General features: G+C 36.2%; 1 protein-coding gene across 3 annotated transcripts in view; it reads right to left on the bottom strand.

Annotated features, from left to right (window-relative positions):
- Window positions 1-20,990, bottom strand: part of Vps13a (vacuolar protein sorting 13 homolog A) — a 197,239-nt gene that overhangs the window by 21,671 nt on the left and 154,578 nt on the right. For 2 of the 3 annotated variants that reach the window (XM_041661420.1, XM_041661421.1), the window contains exons 60-68: window positions 15,792-15,905; window positions 14,220-14,365; window positions 12,519-12,600; window positions 11,144-11,257; window positions 9,916-9,991; window positions 9,673-9,836; window positions 9,180-9,225; window positions 8,964-9,087; window positions 2,553-2,664 (exon numbers count right to left, since the gene is read on the bottom strand). In XM_041661420.1, the coding sequence (XP_041517354.1) occupies window positions 2,553-2,664; window positions 8,964-9,087; window positions 9,180-9,225; window positions 9,673-9,836; window positions 9,916-9,991; window positions 11,144-11,257; window positions 12,519-12,600; window positions 14,220-14,365; window positions 15,792-15,905 (978 nt within the window). Of the gene's footprint in view, window positions 1-3; window positions 2,366-2,552; window positions 2,665-8,963; window positions 9,088-9,179; window positions 9,226-9,672; window positions 9,837-9,915; window positions 9,992-11,143; window positions 11,258-12,518; window positions 12,601-14,219; window positions 14,366-15,791; window positions 15,906-20,990 lie in introns of those variants that run through there. The other variant, XM_041661422.1, reaches the window with a different exon arrangement.

Raw genomic sequence — 20,990 nt, 5'->3', positions numbered from 1 at the left:
AAAGGAAAAAGAAGCATAAAGGTTAGTAAGTATGGAAAACTGCAGGAAAAACATGTTAAAATTATGAAATGTTTAGGTGTTACAGAAATTTTAAAGCAGAGTTTTCATCTGTCATCCATGCTGTAACTGTAGGTAACAATACTTTAGAACTTAAAGGCCTAAAGATAACTTCTACATACATACTCATGTCAGACATCGTTTCATGTATCAATAAGGTATTCTAGGAATATATTAAGATTATTCTACCTCTTTACAAGTCATTTCATTACTTCTAGGAAGCATTGAAATAATATTCTGCTTCTTAGACAGAATGGCATAAAATGAATATATTTTATATTTATATTATGTATAAGCAAGCATATTCCATTTAGTCAACACAGATAACCTTTTTTTGTAAAAAGAGATAAAAAGTAGAAACATTAGAAAGTAGAAAGCAACAAACTTCTTATAAAGCACTGTCATTAAATCATTTAGGTGAAATCTAGGCAGATAAGAATCCTATTTTTTGAGACAGGGTCTCATTATTCTAGGTTGACCTCAAACTTGATATGTAGTTTCCGATCCTCTTATCTCCACCTCCAACTACTGGATCACACACATGTGGATACATGTGCTGAGTAACACCATGCTGGACGATGCAGTGCTCGGGGTCAACCTCGGGGTTCTTGCGCTACCACTTTTACTTTGTATTTTATCTCATTAACAAATGTGCTAGAAATTTTATTTTTAAATTTTAGAAAAGTAGCTTTAACTTAGAAAAGCACTATTACTACCAGAACATAAACTAACTTTTTACATTTGTAAACTAACAGTGATAACTGCAAAAAACTAAGACTTAATCTTAAGTTCCTGTAAGTATTCAAGTTAATAATGTGCTTAACTGAAAAAATACACAAAGCTGAAAAAGATTATGATATTTTATTTACTGAAACAGAACCTTTAGCAAAGACTGGCCTAATAAAAATAATATGTATCCTTAAATGTGATGAGTAGAAATGCATGGTTTTAAATTCCAAAGAAACAATTAATTACGGTGTGGAATAAACTTCCTTGCCACTGAAATGCAGTTATCAATCAGAAACTTTTGGTATAATCTGTCCCTGGATAATGAGGATAGTCTATCTCTAAATTCTCTTCACTATGAATCCCTATTTTGCAGCAACTGTATTAAAATAGTTCTTGAGAAACATTCTTATTTTTAATTATGTTTTGAAAAGCATTTTCAATATAGTAAAAACATGTTAATTCCTCTTTAAAAGAGCAGGCAGATATAGGACGGAAATGCTTCAACTGGATTAGCCAGAGGTGATAACTGTAACTTTCCTGTCTCTGAACAATCTCATTGTAGAGACTACAGAAGAACATGCTCTTTAGGTACAACTTCCAAGAGACTGCCAATTCTATCGTAATCTGAAACTATTTTGGCACTTCAATAGGACTAAAAATCAAGGTAAAAGTCACTTTGCTAAATACTGAACTTAAATGATACAGTATATTTTAAATCACTGAACAGATGACCCAGAGGTGATGGAAAGTACACTTAATGAAATAATATGTACTTTACATGCAGTAGTAAAATAGTAAAAGCTTTATTTTTTTTATCCTGGTTATTTAAACTTGAGAAATTCCATGTTTCAACAGTTTATTATTATTAGGAATAATTTCAAAAATATAAAAATGCTGACTCCTTCTTTTCAAATGGCTTACTTTAGTATTCCAAACCAAAACAATTTGACAGTGGGATAGCCTGGGGTGAGTTGTTACTTCTACCATAACTTGAGTTATCAAGTAATGACAATGTCTGAGCTGACAAACTATTCCAGCCTCAGACTACTGAGTCAGACTACTGTCCCACGCATTATATCTCCTTACTAAAAGATACTGCTTGCTCTGAACTGTGCAGCAAATCCCACAAAGCTCTGCTAACATTCTCAAAAATGCTCAAGAACCACGATGATCTATAGTGGCAGTGTTCCTGAGTTTTGTTTTCCCTTCCTTCATGAATAAATTTGAAATGAATATTTAATATAAAATATAAATATTTAATATAAAAACTAGTAGTAGTATGAAAGATGAAAGAAGTACCCCAAATAGAAAAACCTAACTAGCTAAGTATATACTATCAACACTAAAGGCGTACAAGGCATATCGGTGTTGAACACCCAAAGTAGAACCAAGAATGGTCTGTGGGAAGGTTTAACTGATTCACATCTTAACGTAAGTTACCAATACAAAAATCTTTTCTTTATATTCAAAATACTGAAACAGATTCACAGAGTCTGTACAAGTTTAAGACTAAAATCTAGTGTTGGCTTTCACTTGCAAAGTCATGCATTAACAGTTTTCATATCAAACTTTTTGAGGCCTGTAAAAAAGAAAAAAAGAATCTTATAGTAAATAAATGTACTTTAAAGTCTAAGTAAATAAAAGTATAAATAGAGCTAAATAAGACAAATAAAAGTCTAATCTATTTTTAAGGTATTGTGTAACTATTTTAAAACACCCTAAGTTTCATGATTTGACTTTCGTTTGTAAGACGTTTTTTCACTTACCTGTAACATTTGATTTCCTGTACCCTCCCTCAGCCTGTAAGGTCGGATAACTCCATCTTCATTAAAGAACCGGGGAGGTCGCAAACTTTCTACTTCAAAAGTCTCTGTAGCTCTGAAAAATAAAATAAATTTACACACATACACACAGAAAGTTTAAAAATTATCAAAACACTGCATTTATGGCTCAGTAAAGATCATAGAGGAAGATATGGAAAGAATGCAAGAGCCAGAACATCAGAAAATCTACTGTGAGACAGTCTCTCCTAGAAAAAGTTGTAAAAAAAAAAAAGACCAGACAATAGCAGCATCAATAAACACGTCGACATGGACAAGAAAAGATTTCTCAGGGGTCCCTAAACAAAGAACTACAGACAACTACTGACTGCAGGGGGACTGCTAGGAGCAGGAAAACTAACCTCTCTCAGGAACAGCCCTCTTATTGGGTGCTCAGCCTTAAAACCATATACACACAATAACTGAGTAAGTTACGGGGATATTTTGTTTGTGCTTTAATAGACCAAGCTCGCCTGAAGATCAGAGAATGGAGCTAGCCACACTACTTAGCCATAGAGGCCAGGCAGTGGTGGCACACACCTTTAATTGCTGAGAGTCACAAGCATTAAACAGTAAAAGTATAGCTTACAGATCACTAGCCAAACTCATGGGAGTATAGAAACCTGTTTTACAGAGCTTCGGGAACACCTGCCTTGGGAACAGTTGCTGTCAACTCTGTAGAAATCTTGTGAGGCCATGACTTCTCCCATTTCCCAAATGGGATTCATTCTGAAACATCTCAGCAACGCATAAATCGTTCCTTAAACATGACTTTTCCTGTATTGGCAACTGGGTGACCTTATCCCACACTGTGGGGCCCTGGTGTGAAAGCATTCACTCAGCCAAGCCTTCATCCTCAAAGTCAAATCTACATAAAACTAGTCCCCCATGATTATCCTTACTGGCAGGACTTTCACAAAGAGAGGAGCCTTGCAAACTTCCTCCCTCTTTTCTACATTTACCAATTACGAACTCTAGCTTAAATAACCACACAAATATAGTTAATGCACATTTTTTTTTCTCTTCTTAGAATTCTGTACTGATTTAGAGCCCCATTCTAATCCTCCTGGTCTCTACAGGGGAGCTTCACAGCCACGCCCCTTCTAAGACATAGTCTCCATCCATCTTGTTAGCCCTAAGAAATGCATGCTTGGTACCATTGTTATCGCCTATGGAATCGCTAACTATGTCTGTGTGGGTATATAAACCAAAAACCTTGTGGGATTAGGAGCAGCATTGAAAAGGAACATCAAGAGGGAACATTGAAAGGGAACAGCAAGGGACAGTGAGGAACGTCAAAAGGGATATCTAGATAACACTGGCGAAAGCATAGGAAGAATAAATAGAATATGATAAAAAGACTTATGAGAGTTAATTTATTTATGTTCAGACCTTTTAAGTCAGCTTGCTATAGCTTTCCTTCTGAATCCTGAGTGGTTTAGCGGGGCTGGCACCCCAACATAAACCTCAATATTTAATCCCAGCACTCAGGAGACAGAGGCAGATGGATCTCTGTGAGTTCAAGGCTGCCATAGGCTACATGAGAGTGAGTCTATCTAAAAGAGAAAGAACCAAGCAGTGGTGGCTCACATCTTTAATCCCAGACTGGGTGAGACAATTGGGAATTCTTAAAGGGAGGAATTAGTTTAATTCCCCACATTAAAAATGGGAAACACTATTACGATGGACAGAGTTAGGTCCTGATGCTTGGGAGGCAGAGTACTACACAGCAAAAAAAATAACAACATCTTGAATTTTGCAGGCAAATGGATGGAGCTAGAAAACATCATATTGAGTGAGGTAACCTGGACCCAGAAAGACAATTATCTCATGTACTCACTCATAAGTGGTTTTTAAATATAAAGCCAAGAAAACCAGCCCACAAATCACAATCCCAGAGAATCTAGACAACAATAAGGACCCTAAGAGAGACATACATAGATCTAATCTACACGGGAAGTAGAAAAAGACAAGATCTCCTGAGACCTTGGGAGAGGGTTGAAGGGAAGGGGAGAGGCAGGGAGAGGAGCAGAGAAAAATGTAGAGCTCAATAAAAATCAATTAAAAAAATGAAACAAGCCAACCTAAGGACAGGTGCTTATAAATAAAAATAAGCCTCTATACATGTTTATTTGGGAGCTGGGTGGCAGGCCCCCCAAAAGTCCAAAGAGTAAAACATTGCACAACACTAATACATTTGAACACTGGAAGTGCTGGCTGCAGAGGAGTGGTATGAAGGGATGTGGAACACCTTGCAGAAGTGTGTTACTAGAAGTAGTCTTTCAGAGCTTACAGACTTGTCACATTTCCAGTCACATTCTTTGTTTTCTCCATGTGGAGAGATGAAACCAACAAACTTCCAACTCCTGTTGTCTGTCGCCATGCCTGCTCTATCATTTCAGACTTGAACTGTACAACCATTGTAAACCTCTGCAACTATAGTTCCATATAGAACATATATTACCAAACAATCTCTTCTACAAGTTGCTCTTGGATCATGTATTTTATCATTAGCAACAGAAATGAAATTAATACAGTGATATATTTCATTAAGCTCCTTTATGCTACATCATAAATGAACTTTGAAAACATGTCACTAGCCTGGCATGGTAGTGCACGCCTTTAATCCTAACAATTGGGAGGCAGAGGAAGGTGGATTTCTGTGAGCTGGAGACCAGCCTGGTCTACAAAGTGAGTTCCAGGACAGCTAGGGCTGTCAGGAAAAGAAACCATGTCTTGGGGGAAAAAAAAAGAAAAGAAATTATAATCCTGAAGAATCCAGTCACAAAAGGCTGTATGATTCCATTTAAATTTACTATCCAAAATAGGCAAATAAACACACAAAAAGTAACAGTGATGGCTAACGCTAAGGAGAGATATAAATGGGGAGTAACTGCTGACAATCATGAGATTTTCTTTGGAGCTGATAAAAATGGAAAATTGTCAGTGATAGCAATAGCATAAAACTAAAAACTACTCTAATGTACACTTCAAGGTATAATTATTAAAGTATGTTTCCAGAGTATATAAAGAATTCTTATAACTCAATAATAAAGGAACAACTAGCCCAATTGAAGAACTGAAAAAAGGTTTAGAAAAAAGGCAGGTTTTATGTAAGTATAAAAAGAAATAGGAGGGATATTTTTTGTGCTGGAATGGTTTGATATCTTTACTATGGTTGTAGATACATTAACCTACAAGAAATGACAAAAGCACGCATGATTAGGTTAGTACAGTGACACAGAAGTAAATTAGTACATTAAACTGGAAAAAATCTGAATTAGATCAGTAGACTCTGCCAATGTCCCTTTTGTCTCATTGTACTATGATTTTACTAACTGTTACCCTGTGGAAAATGGGCAAGATCTGTACAATGTTTGGATGGTGCCTCCATAGAAGTCTAATGTTCTAATCTCCAGAATGATTAAGGGTTCCTTTAAGGCAGAGTCTATTGTGTGATTAAATTAAGAACTCCAAACTAAGGGAATAATGTAGGCACAAAATGGCACCAAAAGTGTCCTCAGGCAGAGAGAGAGCAGATACATGAAGGAGAAAGGAATATGAAGATGAAGGCAGAAAATGCAACAGGGCAGCTACAAAGCAAGGAAAGCCATCAGCTACTGAGATCTTCAAAGAGGCAAGGCCCTGTGAGAGAAACGATCTCCCTTGTCACCAGGTTTGTTACAGTGGCCAGAGGACATGTTATGCAGTATGTAAAGGATCCCTCTATATTATTTCCTGACACTGCATACAAATGTATAATAGCTTAATTAAAAAACAATAACAACAACCAAAAACCGGACTACCATATATATGCTCAGTGATAGTCTAAGTGTAGTAGGAAAAGGTAAGAGTCACTTCACTCATAGAATCTGCATTTTAGAAAGACACAGTTAAGGTAAAATATACAGTATATTAAATAGTGGTAAAAAACCAAGATTAAAAATAAAGAGAGGAAGGGAAATTCAAAGTATCTTGAGCTAAGGTATGGGCAAAGTAAAATTTTAGAGCGGCCACAGAAAGCCTTAGTGGAAAAGCAACTGTTAAAAAAGGAAATGAGTCTTTGTGCAGATCAGGGAAGGGTGTTCGATCCAGAGGAGCGGGACTACAAAGGTAAAGAGGGAGACCATCATCTTCAAATTAAACTCTGCCTCCCAAGTGCTGGGACTAAAGGCGTGTGCCACCACTTCTCAGATAACCTCAAACTTTTCATGGGAACTTGGGTCCTCTCTCCTAAACTCCAGACTCTCACACTAAATAACTTATTTGACATTTCCATTTGGGTGTGTAAGAGAAATTGAAAGCTCAATAAATTTACAAAATACCTTTCAATTCTGGTGTTCTCACACCTTTCCCAGCATGTTCACAGAGTTAGATCTCTTTTCATTGTTCCTGGCATGGGAATGGTCAAATTGTTACCACCTCTCTTCTTGATTACAGTCAAGGAGTCCATTTTTTCCTTGATCTCCCTGTAGTTTAACACAGCTCACATACCTCCTCTGACTTAAAACCTTCTAAGAGTCTTAAGAAAAAGCCAAAGTCCTCTCAACAAGTATAGATGATAACCCCGAATCTACACAAGAATGAGAGCTATCAACAGCCAGGCAAAAGGTCCCTCCTCCTCACTGTTATTTTCTATGGATAGATTCAGGCAAAGGGAGGACTGTGTATTTAAGCTGCAATGAACAGTCCCAATCCAAGCCACCACTGCTGCTTGCTGTCTGCCTTTGCTTGATCCAGAGGCAACCTCTTCCCACTGTTTGACCCTTTGGGGTAATGAATTACCTTCATGCTGAGAACTTGGTGTTTGTGTGTGTCCTGTACTGACTCTGAGGGGACCAACCTCCCTTATACTTACTCTTTGAGAAATAATAAGGAAGGAAGAAAGGAAGACAACACTTTTTCACAACCACTTTGGTTAGCCTTGTCTCTCTTAATGTGCCCCCTTTTCTTCCTTCATTCCTTTTTGTCTTTTAAAACTGGGAGCTAAACCCAGGATTTTGAGCCCCATCCCCAACTCTATCTGCTTTTGCTTTCATGGCATATTTTTTTTTCCTTTTGCCACTTAACATATCACACATATTTATCAGTCACTTACTTTACTCTCCTACTAAAGTATAAGCTGTGTCAGGCCAGGAACACTGCCAATAATGTTCAGAAATGGTTTCTTAAGTGACAAGACTACTTTCTAATTCATTTTATAGAGATACATAACTGTGTGCGTAGCCAACAATTCATTAGTATGTCTAAATTAGTATGTCTCAATCTATTTACTTACTTTTATCTTCCTGATGCATCAAAGTTGAGAGAAATGTTAAAGTTTTCCATTATATACATATCTGAGAAGTTCTTATAATTGCATCAGTTTTTGTTTTATAAAAGTTGAGGAACTGAACTGAATACAAGCTCGAGTTTGTTATCCTTTTGAGTTTTTATTATTTGCTAATTATTTCATTCTCAAAAGTGGTTTCCCCAAAAAACTAATTCCATCTTAACAAGCACGTTCACTTTACAAATGACATTAAACAGATTCAATATAATTGTTTCCTTTCCAAATAATATTTTATTATTTTATACTAACTTAGTTCCAACACTGTTTCAATTATTTTGCCTTTGATTCTTATAACTTATTCTTTGTTTTGATATGCTTCTTCATAAATATATCCCTTAATAGTTCCTGGCCTTTATTAATCCTTCTAAAATGTTTTACTTTGTACTTGATCCTTGAAGGTAATGAAGCCAGGTACAGAATGGCAAGGGTTTACCAATGCAAGGTAAATCTAGCAGCTCTGTGAGATGTCTGTATAGCTTGCTACATGTTTGGAATTCCTTGGGTTTCAAACTTCTGAGCTTCTCTGAGAACTATGCCTCAAAATGTTATACTTACGAAGTCAAAGTATGACCCCTTTCCCTACTTGAATTCTCAACTATACAAAACCAAAAACAAAAAATGAAGAGAGAAGAATGAATGTAACAGATCTTAAAATAAGATCATAAATGTATGGTAAAGACAAATTCAATATGAACTAAGAATGGCATTTGTTTTTTCTCAAAAGCAGGGAGGATTTGCTGATTTAAAACAGACACATATAGCATATACTGATAAATTTCATCATAAAAGCTTAGCTGACTAAATCATTATTGCCAACAATTGCTAGGAACAGATGACAAAGGAGACCTCTACAAAGCTGAAGTCACATAATGTCAGCACTTTAGAAGGAATCAAGATTAGGAAGTCCTTTGCTATCTTCCACACCACGGAGTTCATAACTAAGAACCTGAGAAGCATTGGTAGATACATTTCATTGTTCCTGGCTTCAGAATGTTACTCCTCTATCACTCCCAAAGAGTTTTTACCTTTTGATCCCCTGAAAGGTACTGCTGGCCATGTCTATGATGCCACCTGTTGGCCTTGCCACTGCTCCAACTAAACCTTTCCCGACGCCTTTGAAGAAACCCGCTGCGCCTTCCTTTTGAGCACCTAGAAAACATAACCAGCTTAAGCAATTGGATCAAATGAGAATGGACGCAACTTGTAAGCTATGTGACAACCAAAGCAACTGCAACACTTGCCTTTAATTGGTTTTGTAACAATCCCCGTAATGCCACTTACAAAACCCTGGAAGGAAAGCATAATCGAAAAGTTATATTTCCATATGATGCTGACAAAAAAAAATCTGAGTTTTTTTCTTCTTATAGATCACAAAATTAACATATTTACTTCCTAAGTATTTAATTAAACAAAATGTTTTTAGAGATTACCTAAATATTTTATATGCCACATTACAATGTTCAATAGTAATTTAACTAGACTTACATGTCTATTTCTTTATTCATAAAATGTTGATTTAAAAGCTATTCTTGGGGCTGGAGAGATGGGGCAGCAGTTAAGAGCACTGGTTGCTCTTCCAGAAGACCCAGGTTCAATTCCCAGCACCCACATGGCAGTTTAAAACTGGCTCTAACTACAATTCCAGTGGATCTGACACCTTCATACCAATGCACATAAACTATATATTAGAAAAGCTATTCCCTCACATATTCAGAACCCCATGAAATTTCTTACAGAAACCAGGCCTTTTCCTCCACGAGTGATGCCTTCTCTAAGGCCAGCTGGCTGTTTATTCATTGCTTCCCTTCTTTTCTGCTGGTAGTCTTCATCCATCGTCATGGCTGCTACTCCTTTAGCCATCGCACTGGTGATTTTGGAGGCAGCACCAGCTAGCCCACCTAGTAGAGAGAGTAATGTTAGCTAGCAGGTCAACTGTGGTTGCTGTCTAGCAGTGCAGCTGGGCTTTCTGCTGCTTACCAACGGCTCCGCCAACCAGTGCTTTCAGTCCTAGTGCCATTCCCTCCACAAACTCTTCAGGACCCTGTATGGCTCCCTAAGGTGACAAAACAAAGTGGCAATAAAAGGATGAGCTCACTGATACATGGAATGCGACAGCAACTGGAAGAACAAAGAAAATGATACCAGCAAAAACTTTACATTCAGTTTGCAGGATAATTTCACGACACTCAAAGTGTAAAGGGTACAACAGATCTTGTTCCAGACGAAGAAAAAAAAAACAAAAAAGATGTTTGCTCTGCAGTGTAAACTACATGCATGTAAATGGAGACTGTTCATTCATTTTCCAGCTGCCCAGCCTGAATAATCACATAGAAACTATATTAATCACAATACTATTTGGTCAACAGCTTAGTCATATTTCTTGCTAGCTCTTACATCTTGAATTAACCAATTTCTATTAATCTGTGTATTGCCATGAGGCTGTGGCCTACCAGGAAGGTTCCGGTTCCTTGTGGCATCTGTCTCCTGAGGCTACCTGGCATCTCCCTGATTCTGCCTACTCTCTCTCTATATCTCTGTTCTGATTTCCCGCCTGGCTTTACTCTGCTAAGCCATTGGTCAAAACAGCTTTATTCATGTATAAATAAAAGCAACACATCTACAGAAGGACATCTTATATCACATGCACAGTTTATATAGTATTCTTGATAAGTTTTTAGAAAAATCAAAATTCTTAACATTTCTGATTTCTGTATCACAATGTACAGAATAAAAATTAGTTCTACTTTGCTTTTGTTATGCATTTCGTAAGTAAAGTGGGTAAACTCCAAATATGTTTATGGAAACTATGAAGGGATGTAGAACAAATTCTTCTTTTCTATTTCCTATTAAGACTTTTTGTATAGTACCAGCTTACACGGTTATTTTTACAGTCACATACTTTTGTGCAAAACAAAATTACCATCCATGGTAAGCTTCCTTTTCCTATAATCTAAACTGTATTCATGGTTTTATTTCAAAACAAAACTTAAAGTTAGGGATCTTAATAAAATCTTAAGTTGAAATTTGAAGGAAAAAGGTAGAAATTGCTCCTATGTAATTTTGTAAATGTAATTTTGTAGGTCTTTCAAAATTACAGTTTTGAGAGTTTATATGTACAGTTTAAGTTAACAATTGAAACGTTTTATACATTAAGAAATCATTACTTTATACTGTTCATTACATAATACCAAGTTAAATATTTTACCTGGTAAGGTTCATAAAAAAATGCTTCTACGCCTTCTGAAAATTCTCTAATTAAGCCAAAGGGATTTCCCAAAACATCAAGTCCGAGAATGAGTACATACATTTGCTTAATAGCCTAAAAATAAAACATGAGTATCAATGTCATGAGAGGATAGTAGACACATCCAGTTTGCGCAGGCTAACATTTTTATTACAAATCTCAAGATCTAAACTCTATCACTATTCCTTTTTGCATTTTATTTTATTTATATGGGTGTTTTGCCTCCATACATATTGGTGTGCCACATACATGCAGTATCCTCAGAGGACAGAAGAGGGTGTTAGAAGCCCTGGGACTAGAGTTACAAAAAGTTGTGGGCTGCCATTGTGGGTTCTGAGAATCAAACGACCATTCTTTGGAAGAACAGCAAGTGTTTTCCAGTCCTCTTATTTTGATTCTTCATTTAAAAATATAATTACTAAAAACACGTGTTTGTAATGTATGTGGAGGTACGTACTGTGTGTGGGTAACTGTGGAAGGCAGGGTTCAACCTCAGGCATCATCTTGAGGAATACGATCATTCTTATTTGAGACAGGCTCTTATGAGCCTAGACTGATGGCATGTAAACCCCAGTGATTGTGTCTCTGACCACTCAGTGCTGGGACTTTAAGTACATACTAGCATACTTGGCATTTTCACATGGGTTCTGGGGCTCAAACTCAGGTCGTCAAGCTTACAAGGCAAGTACTTCAAAGTGACTAAGCCACTTTACACAACCTTATACTTAGTTTTTGAAAAGCAACTTGGTGTTACTATGAAAAGAGATAAAAAGAACCTCTAGAGTCTAGAACCCAGAAAAGGTTTTCGGTGTTCCATTACTTATGAGCTATTGCTACCAGCATCTTACAGATTTCCCAGTGTCACAAGCACATGGCAAAAGTGAAATGCACGTCCAGAACTAAGTCTAAATCTTGAGAGAGAGGAATCTTTCTAGAGTTGAACAGATTCACAGAAACAAGGTATGTAGCGGACTCAATAACTCCACACTAAAAATATTTGTGTTCATCAGTGACTGACAGTTTGAAGAAACTAAGCATGATGAATTAACACATTATTAAAAATTATATGTATTTCTAATCCATACTGATTCAGAAAAAAATTCTAACAATGTTTTTTATTTTTTATTTTTTTTTGTTTTACGAACAAGGACAAAAAATTGAAATGATGGTTTGGTTGAAGTTCTTATTAATAAATCTGAGGGAGGAGAACCATGTTTAAAAATTTGACATCTGTTATTTGCTTCCCTGACACATTTACAGTGCGCGTGCATGGACACGCACAAGGCCTGACTAGCTCACACATTTCTATCCGTTTTTAAGGTAATCTCACACTAACCTGTTTTGAATAGTGTCTTATTACTTCAGATTGCAGTTCAGATGTTGTACGGAACTGGTAGTTGAGTTCAATAAAGGCAAGTCTGAAAAAAAGTTAACAAATATATGTATATATACAAATATATATGTCTGCATGGAGGGGAACAATTTTTTTAAAAAAATATTGATGATTAGTTTTATTTTCTTTAGAATTTTCATCTCCAGATTTCTCCCAATACATTTATTCAATATAATTCTTAGCACATTCTAGTGAAAGAAATTCTCTAATGACCTGATAAAATCTGTAACTCATATGGAAAAAAACACTGAAGACCAAGACAAAGATCTCAGCCATGGACTTACAGAACTATTTCCCAACTCTGCTCTAAAAGACTCCAAAAGAAAATGTTTTGACAAGCTGAGATGACTGAGGGGCCACCTGGGAATGCCCAGATTTCTGCTGCTGCCTGCTGGTCTTCCTTTGAGGACTACAGCAGAGGCAGTAACTAACTCACTAACTAAAGAGCTCTTTTTGCTGACCACGAAAACAGAAAGATCCATTTCACTTTATTCTGATGCCTTCAGACCTGTGCTCTGGTGCTGACTGTTTTCTAGTTAGACTCAGAGTTGCCTCTGACTCTCTCGCTGCTATTACTAAGCAGGCATGCTAAGACGCGTTACCTAGAAAGATCATTCTTTTCTAAAGTAGTCTCTACTCAGACATATTGAATTACTAGTCAGATACTCCTGTTGGCAACTCACACTCAAGTATAAATGTAGGTTTTGCTTGCTTTTGAGATGAGCTCTCACTCTGCTGCACGTGCTTGTCCTGAACTCCTGAACTTCAGTCACCTTTCCACCTTAGCCACTCAAGGGCAAGACTGCACGGTGGTCCCACCAAGTCTAGTCTAAAAATAAATGCTCGACTACAATACATTTAAATTAATCCCTTCGTTGTCCTCGTCCACTTCCTTCTATTCTGTCGAGTTGCGGACTCACTGAAAAGTCTTTATCTGATGGACTTGCAAGCTTTATCTATTTTTTTTAAAAGAAAACAAACTACCTTTCTTTCATTTTGCATACCAATCCCAGTTCCCACTCCCGCCCCTTCTCCCATTCCCTCCACCTTTCCCCCAACCCCCTATCTACTCCTCAGAGAAGGTGTGGCACTTTGCTTTGGGGAAGGTCCAAGGCCTTCCCTACTATATCTAAGCTGAGCAAAGTATCCCTTCAAAGAGAATGGGTTCCCAAAAAGAAAATACAAATAGTAGGAATAAATCTTGGTGTCTACCAGTAACCCTGCACTCTGCCCCACTCATAAAACTGTCACCCACATTCAGATGGTCTAGTTTGGACCTATTTTCTGTCTGCCCGGAGTTGGTGAGCTCCCATTAGCTCGGGTAAACTGTCTTAGTGGGTGACATCATATCTTTGAAGTATCTACTTCTTTTGAGGAACCTTAATTCAAACTAGAGTTTTTAAAATACATAAAACTGAATATCCTGCATCTCTTTTTCTTAAGGGAAATTACTTAAAATTTATTCTTAACTAAGTCATTAAGGTCGGGTAAAATACTTGGTAATATTTTGATTATTATTATTTTGATTAAAGACCAAAACCACAATTCACCCATAATTTTCAATATGCTTTTCACATTTATAAAATTTTTAGGTAAACATAAACGAACCATTTATCAGTTTATAGATATAAGTATTAACCATACTTAAAAACTACATCTTGTACATCTGTAAGGGTGGCACCAATACTCTTCAGCAAAAGATTTAAAGAATGAACAGGAATCAGTCCTCCACGTTGTCCTGAATCTTTAGCTTCTTCTCTACCAGAGCTCAACGAAACACTCAAATGCAACTGAAGAGATAAAGAAATACATTGAAGCACTTTCCCTATAGTGACAACTTTAACTTACACAAAACAGTTTAATATTGAGTTCATTAAACCATAAATAAGATTTTAAAGTGACTTGAATTATGCCAAAACCCAGTAACTAAGAGCTTAAGTCAAAATCCAACATACCTCTGCAATTTAAAATTTAATTTACAATTCACCATTTAAGATGTCATAATTGAATTCTACTCCTTTTATATTTTTATGAGACAGAATGTGACTACATAGCCCAGACTATCTAGAGGTGGAATCCCTCTTTCCTCAGCCGTGCTGAGCTTACAAATATGATCACACCCGTCTTCAACACTATTCTCATGGCACTGTGTTGATCCGAGGAAAATGTTCACTCAATATATTGGTTAGTAACATTAGTGACCTAGATTTTGAAGTTGTTAATAATGACCACATATTTCCTAAAGTTTACAAATTCAACTGTTAGAATTAAGTTAGCACAATAAAACCAGTTTAAAAGCACTTTTGTGTTGTACTGCATGTGTGTATTTGTCTGAGTAAGCATGTATGTATGTAAGTATGTATGATTGCGCAATAATTTAATATGCTACAAATAACTTGTAGAAATTATGTTAGCAATTTAGATTAGCACTAGCAAGATGGCTTAGTAGTATATAAAGGAGCTTGTTGTCAAGTCTGACAGCCTAAATTCAATCCTTGGAAACGACATGGCTAAAGGAGAACACTGACTCCTACATGTCTCCATGTTCGCAAATGACAAGCGCATGTACACATTAGACTTAGATTTGGGCTGCCGAGATGGCTCAGCGGGTAAAATTACTTGTAAGATAAGTCTGTCAAATTGAGTTCAAACCCAGAACCCATGGTGGAAGGAGAGAAGGTTATATTCTAACCTCCTATCCACCGTGACAAAGACAGGACTATACTTACACATACACATTGTGTGCACACACACCAAACACTCACACAAAATAACTAAAATAATTAAAACTTATAATTATATTCTGTGCTCAACTCTTTTTGTGTTGTAGTGTGCATGTACGCATGTGTACACAGGTTGGAGTTAGGAGATACTGACCCTCTGATTCTGAAGTCCACTTAATAATTAACTAATAACTAAAACAACCATCATATATGAAACTTTAAAAATTATCACAATTTACTAAAAAATAAAGTCAAATAACAAAAGGTCAAGATATAGACATAGGTTACATATAATTTCAATATTATTTCTAAATGATAAAATATACTTTTTTAAAATGTAAAGAATCAATTCCTCTGTTATTTATATCTGTAACTGTAAAACTATACAACTACTATGTTGTTAAAGGAGATAATTTAAGTGCTAATTCCCTCAAACATCAAATCAATTTCTAACTATTTAGTTTAAAAAACAAAAAAATGTGTATTTCCTTACCTTGATAGGAGATATATGGAAATACTCGAAGAGATTGATTTGAGATTGATCTACTGAAGAAACTGTTTCATATTCTTGTTCAAATGTTTCTACATCCTTATGAAAATATTCAACCTATAAAGAAATATAAACACCAAAAGGACCTGCTTATGTAAGATATTTAAATTCAATACCTCACAGGTTAAAAAAAACTCCTATCACTCAGAGTCAACATTAACAGTAACTGGAAGTTACTGTCTCAGAAGTAACTTGTATTGTTCCTGCTAGAAAGTCTGCCACAAACCACATGATGCATGTATCTTTTAAGTTTCTATTAAATGGTACCCGGTTTTTCATCATGTGACTACAGATCCTATTTTAAGAGAGCACCAATACATTCCAGCAATATATCTTCTTGTGTTTATTTGCTTTTTAAAACACAGTTTTATAACAGTCTGTAGCACTTAGTATCTGTCTTGCAGCAGTTTAGAGTCCAGCAGTATAAATGTAAAAAGGAGAAGGCACTAAATAATTTTGCGTGAGGTAGCAGTGGTTTTATTTTTGGTAATCATTAACACTTCCTTTCCAAATATGCACAGACCTATGTTACTTCTGTGTCCTGAAAAAAGTCCCAAGAACTTGAAGTTACAGAAATTATGTAGTTAAAAAAAGTAAAAACTGAACAGATTCTAAATTATGTTGGATACCATTAAACATATTCACATAGGTAATTATACCTGTATCAAGAAGCAGAGACAGACAAATAAAAATAAAACCAATATTCCTAATACTGCCTGAAATTCTCCCTAAATTACTGAAAAATAAAATACATATCCAGGAAATGTGTGAACTCAGTCCAAGTACAACAGATGTAATAATAATGTTAATAATAATAGTAGTACTGGAAAATACCAGAGAAAAATCTTAAAAGCAGAAAGCTGATTATACAGAAGCCAGAAGGTAAGTGCTGATTTTGTAAAAGTCAGGAAGGTACAGTACTCAGAGTGTTGCATGCCTCGCTGACTAGACATCCAAGGACAGCATAACTACTTTTGGAAGTGAAGAAGCCATAAAGAATATTCCAAGATAAAGTCTGAGAATCTGTGGCTAGCTAACCTACTCGCTACAAAAATGTAGTACTGAACGTTTCTGAAACTCAAAGCACGTAACCGTCTTAGTTTTGTTTCCGGTCGCTATGAAATACGTCAACACAAGTAATTTGAAGGGACTAAAGGATGATCAGCTTACAATTCTAGTTACAGTGCATCACTGTGGGGCAGCCACATCCACAGGCGGGCAGAGAGTGACTGCATAGAGAGTGGGCCTGCTACTTACTCACTTCACTTTTTCCTCCCCTACACAATCCAGGACCCAAAGCTGGGAATGGTGCCTCCCACAATTTGGCTGGGCCTCTTCCCATCAGTTCCTGTTATCAAGACAGCCCTCGAAACCCAGACAGCATAGGCGACAGAGTGTCTGTTTTCAGAGTGTCAAGCAGACAAATTAGCCATCACATGACTTCACACTTTAATTTGAATTAGAACAAAAGAGCAAATATCCCAGGGAAAAGGTGAGTATAAAATAAGCCACACTCAGAAAGGCAAGTATTGTTATTTCTCATATACAGAATCAAGATTTAATATAACTATAACTTTAATTCCAATTTGTAAGTATATATAATTACATACATAAATAATTATATGTGAAAAGAGAAGAGGAATTATGAGGAGAAAGAGGTTTAAAGGAAGAACAGGAACAGGAGGGGGAAAGGAGAGGAGAAAGGCAAAACAACTTAATTTTTTTTTCTCCTATGAATAAGCAATCAATCGTCTGTTCACACCCCCATATGTATATATATTTAGAAAGATAACATAACACATATTTTTCATTACTTTTCCTACATGATTCAACTAAGTAATGTATTTTTTTTTTGTTTGTTTTTTTTTGTTTTTCGAGACAGGGTTTCTCTGTGGCTTTGGAGCCTGTCCTGGAACTAGCTCTGTAGACCAGGCTGGTCTCGAACTCAGAGATCCGCCTGCCTCTGCCTCCCGAGTGCTGGGATTAAAGGCGTGCGCCACCACCGCCCGGCTCTAAGTAATGTATTATGTATACTTATATTGAAAAAAGACTGCTGGGGAGCTGGAGAGATGGCTCAGAGGTTAAGAACATTGCCTGCTCTTCCAAAGGTCCTGAGTTCAATTCCCAGCAACCACATGGTGGCTCACAACCATCTGTAACGGGGTCTGGTGCCCTCTTCTAGCCTGCAGTCATACACACAGACAGAATATTGTATACAAAATAAATAAATATTTAAAAAAAAAAAAAAGAAAAAAGACTGCTGTACAAGTGAGGAGTTAAGTTTGATTCTCACAGAACCGAGGCAAAAAGCTAAGTACAACAGAGTGTGCTTGGAATCTCACCTCAGGAGAGGGAGATTCCTGGGGCTTGTTGGTCAGTCAACCAAAGCAAATGAGTGAACTCCACCTTTGAAATGTCAAACTCTGGCACTCACACCATTGCGCACACACCCTCTCACATCTGTAAAAGCAAACACATGTGCACACAACCACTATTTAACTAAAAAGGGAAGTGAACAGATCTCAAGGCAATAGCCTAATCTCCTACCTTAGAAAATTAAAAAGAACAAACACAAAAGCAAGGAGGAAGGAATTATTGAAGAATAATTAAAGCAACACAGACAGTAGTAAAACAATAGAATAAACAATGAAAATGAAAAACTGATTCTTTGAAAGGACTGTAGAGGGAACTTTATTTCAGGATTTACAAAAATAAATGGCTTATAAATACCATCAATAATTTTCTGCCAATAAACTAGAAAACTCAGATGAAATAGACAAATTCCTAAAAATCACAGTAAAGTGGTGAAACTGACTCAAGAAGAAACTGACCATTTAAAATGATCTCTAAGAAGTAAGGTGTGACCCTAAAACTACCTGGTAGTATAGCTGCACCACCACTGAATTCTAGCAAACATTTCAAGAGGACCAGAGCGTCACAAATGCCTCCAAAAAGCAGAGGAAGAAGAGACATTTCTTAACCAATACTATAAAGCCATTATTATTCCAACATAAAAACCAAAATAAAAAAGACACAAGAAAACCATAGATTATTATCTTTTAAGTCTATGAGCATAACAGTCTTTAGCCAAATACTGGGAAACCAAATTTGTCTGCAGGATGTATATGAACAATACCAAATAAATATAAGTATTAAATACACCGTCAAAAACTAGGAAGAACTCAGGGTAACCTAACACTGAAAATCTTACTCTATGATCAGAAACAACCCACCAATGCATATTTCTCATGGCTGTAGAACATCTCACTAGCTTCAAGGAAGGCAAACGGGGATGAAAAAGCAAAAGCACACATACCAAAACCAAAGAAATAGAACTACTTTTTTCAGATGATCTGATATTAAATAGGAAAGCCAAAAGATACATAATAGAGGCAACAAACTCAATAAGCTGTAAATGACAAGAGCTATATATGAACAGCAGTTGTATTTCTATATGTACCAGTATTATAACCCCACGCTGAAACTATATAATATAAACAACTTCATGCATAATAGCCCAGCAAAAATAAATACCTACGAATACATTTACAGTGCAAAATCTACAAATGACAATGAATTGTTTGAAGAACTTGATAAGCCGATTTTAAAATTCATATGGAACAGCAAGGGCTCAAGTTAGCCTAAATAATCTTCAAAAAGAGCAACAAAGTACTAGATCATACCCCAATTATGGAACTCACTGACAATGAGAACAATTAAGGCTGGCAAAATGACAGACATACAGATTTCAGAAATAAAATTATTTATTTATTTTTCTTGCAAAAAGAATCCAACTATGCAATAGAGGAACAAGCAGTGTTTCAAAACATGCTGCTGAGGCAGCTATCCGTTACTTCCAGAACTGGGGTCTTTATGTCACACATACATAGAAATAAGACAAATGGATCAAAACTTAGCTGTAAGAGTTTAGGCTTTAAAGACTTAGCTACATGGTAAAATAGTTCTGACACAGGATTTAGCAAATGATTTTTAAAAAGCATATTAAAAGCATGAATAATAAAAGAAAAAATATTTCGTACTTTCTTAACATTAAAAAGTTCCGTTTTTAATCAAAAACGGAAAACTCACCAGAACATTAGAAAATGTTTGAAAAATCATATGGCTTGTCAAAGACCAATTAGGATGCACAAAGAACTCTGGAAATTCAACAGGAAGAAGACAGTCCATTATATAACCTAGAGAGCCTAAGCAGACACTCTCCACTGAAGATACACACATCCCTACCACATCAAGAGATTCTCAGCAGGGGGCTAGGTTGGCTCAGTGGGTAAAGACACTGCCAGTGCCTATCTTGGCACCTACATGGAGAAAGAAGAGTACCAATTCCTGTGAGCTGTTCACTGACCTCCACATGCATGCTATGGCACACTCCTACCTCCCCACAAGTAAATAAATGTTTAAAAATACTAGCATCAATATCAGACATACAAGTCCCAGTGAGGAGCCAGTTTCTACCCACTAGGATAGCCAGAACGAAAACCACAAACAGTAATTGTTCTAGGTAAGGTTGAGGAATCAAGAGTTCTCACATTCTGAAACTAAAGATGGTATGATGGAAGAATGGCAGAGTCACTTTAGAAACTAAAATTTTAAAATGATTGAACCATGAAATTATTAGTGAATTTTTTAAAAGATTAAATTTGATTAAACATAATTACTATGTGTTACTTAGCAATTCTACTCCTAGGCGCATACATATACATACATATATATATATATATACACATATATATATATATGAAAAACGAATAGTCTAAGTTGACAGAAAATTATGTCCATAAAGAACATCATCGTTCTAGAAAAAAATGTAAAAGCTATTCAGATTCAAGCGAGTGACAAATAAACAGGTGCAGTACAACAAACCCAGGAAAAGGATTGTTAGTTGAAATGACATATTGATACATGATACAACACAGAGAAGTTCTAAAAACATGCCAAGTGATAGAGATTGAAGGGAGCTGGAGGGGAAATGGGGATGAATATGATACTTCATTGTATACATGTATGAAATTCTCATATAAAAAATAATTATGAACTAGCAACACATGGTATGATTCTGTGCATGCAAAGTTTACAGGGAGAAAGCACAATCACATTTATGTAGTATAAAAACATTTAAGA

This window comes from Microtus oregoni, unplaced genomic scaffold (genome assembly GCF_018167655.1).
Source record: "Microtus oregoni isolate MIOR12 unplaced genomic scaffold, Mior012 000012F_ref0000307, whole genome shotgun sequence".
Lineage (NCBI taxonomy): Eukaryota > Metazoa > Chordata > Mammalia > Rodentia > Cricetidae > Microtus > Microtus oregoni.
This window is presented reverse-complemented; position numbering and strand designations above follow the sequence as displayed.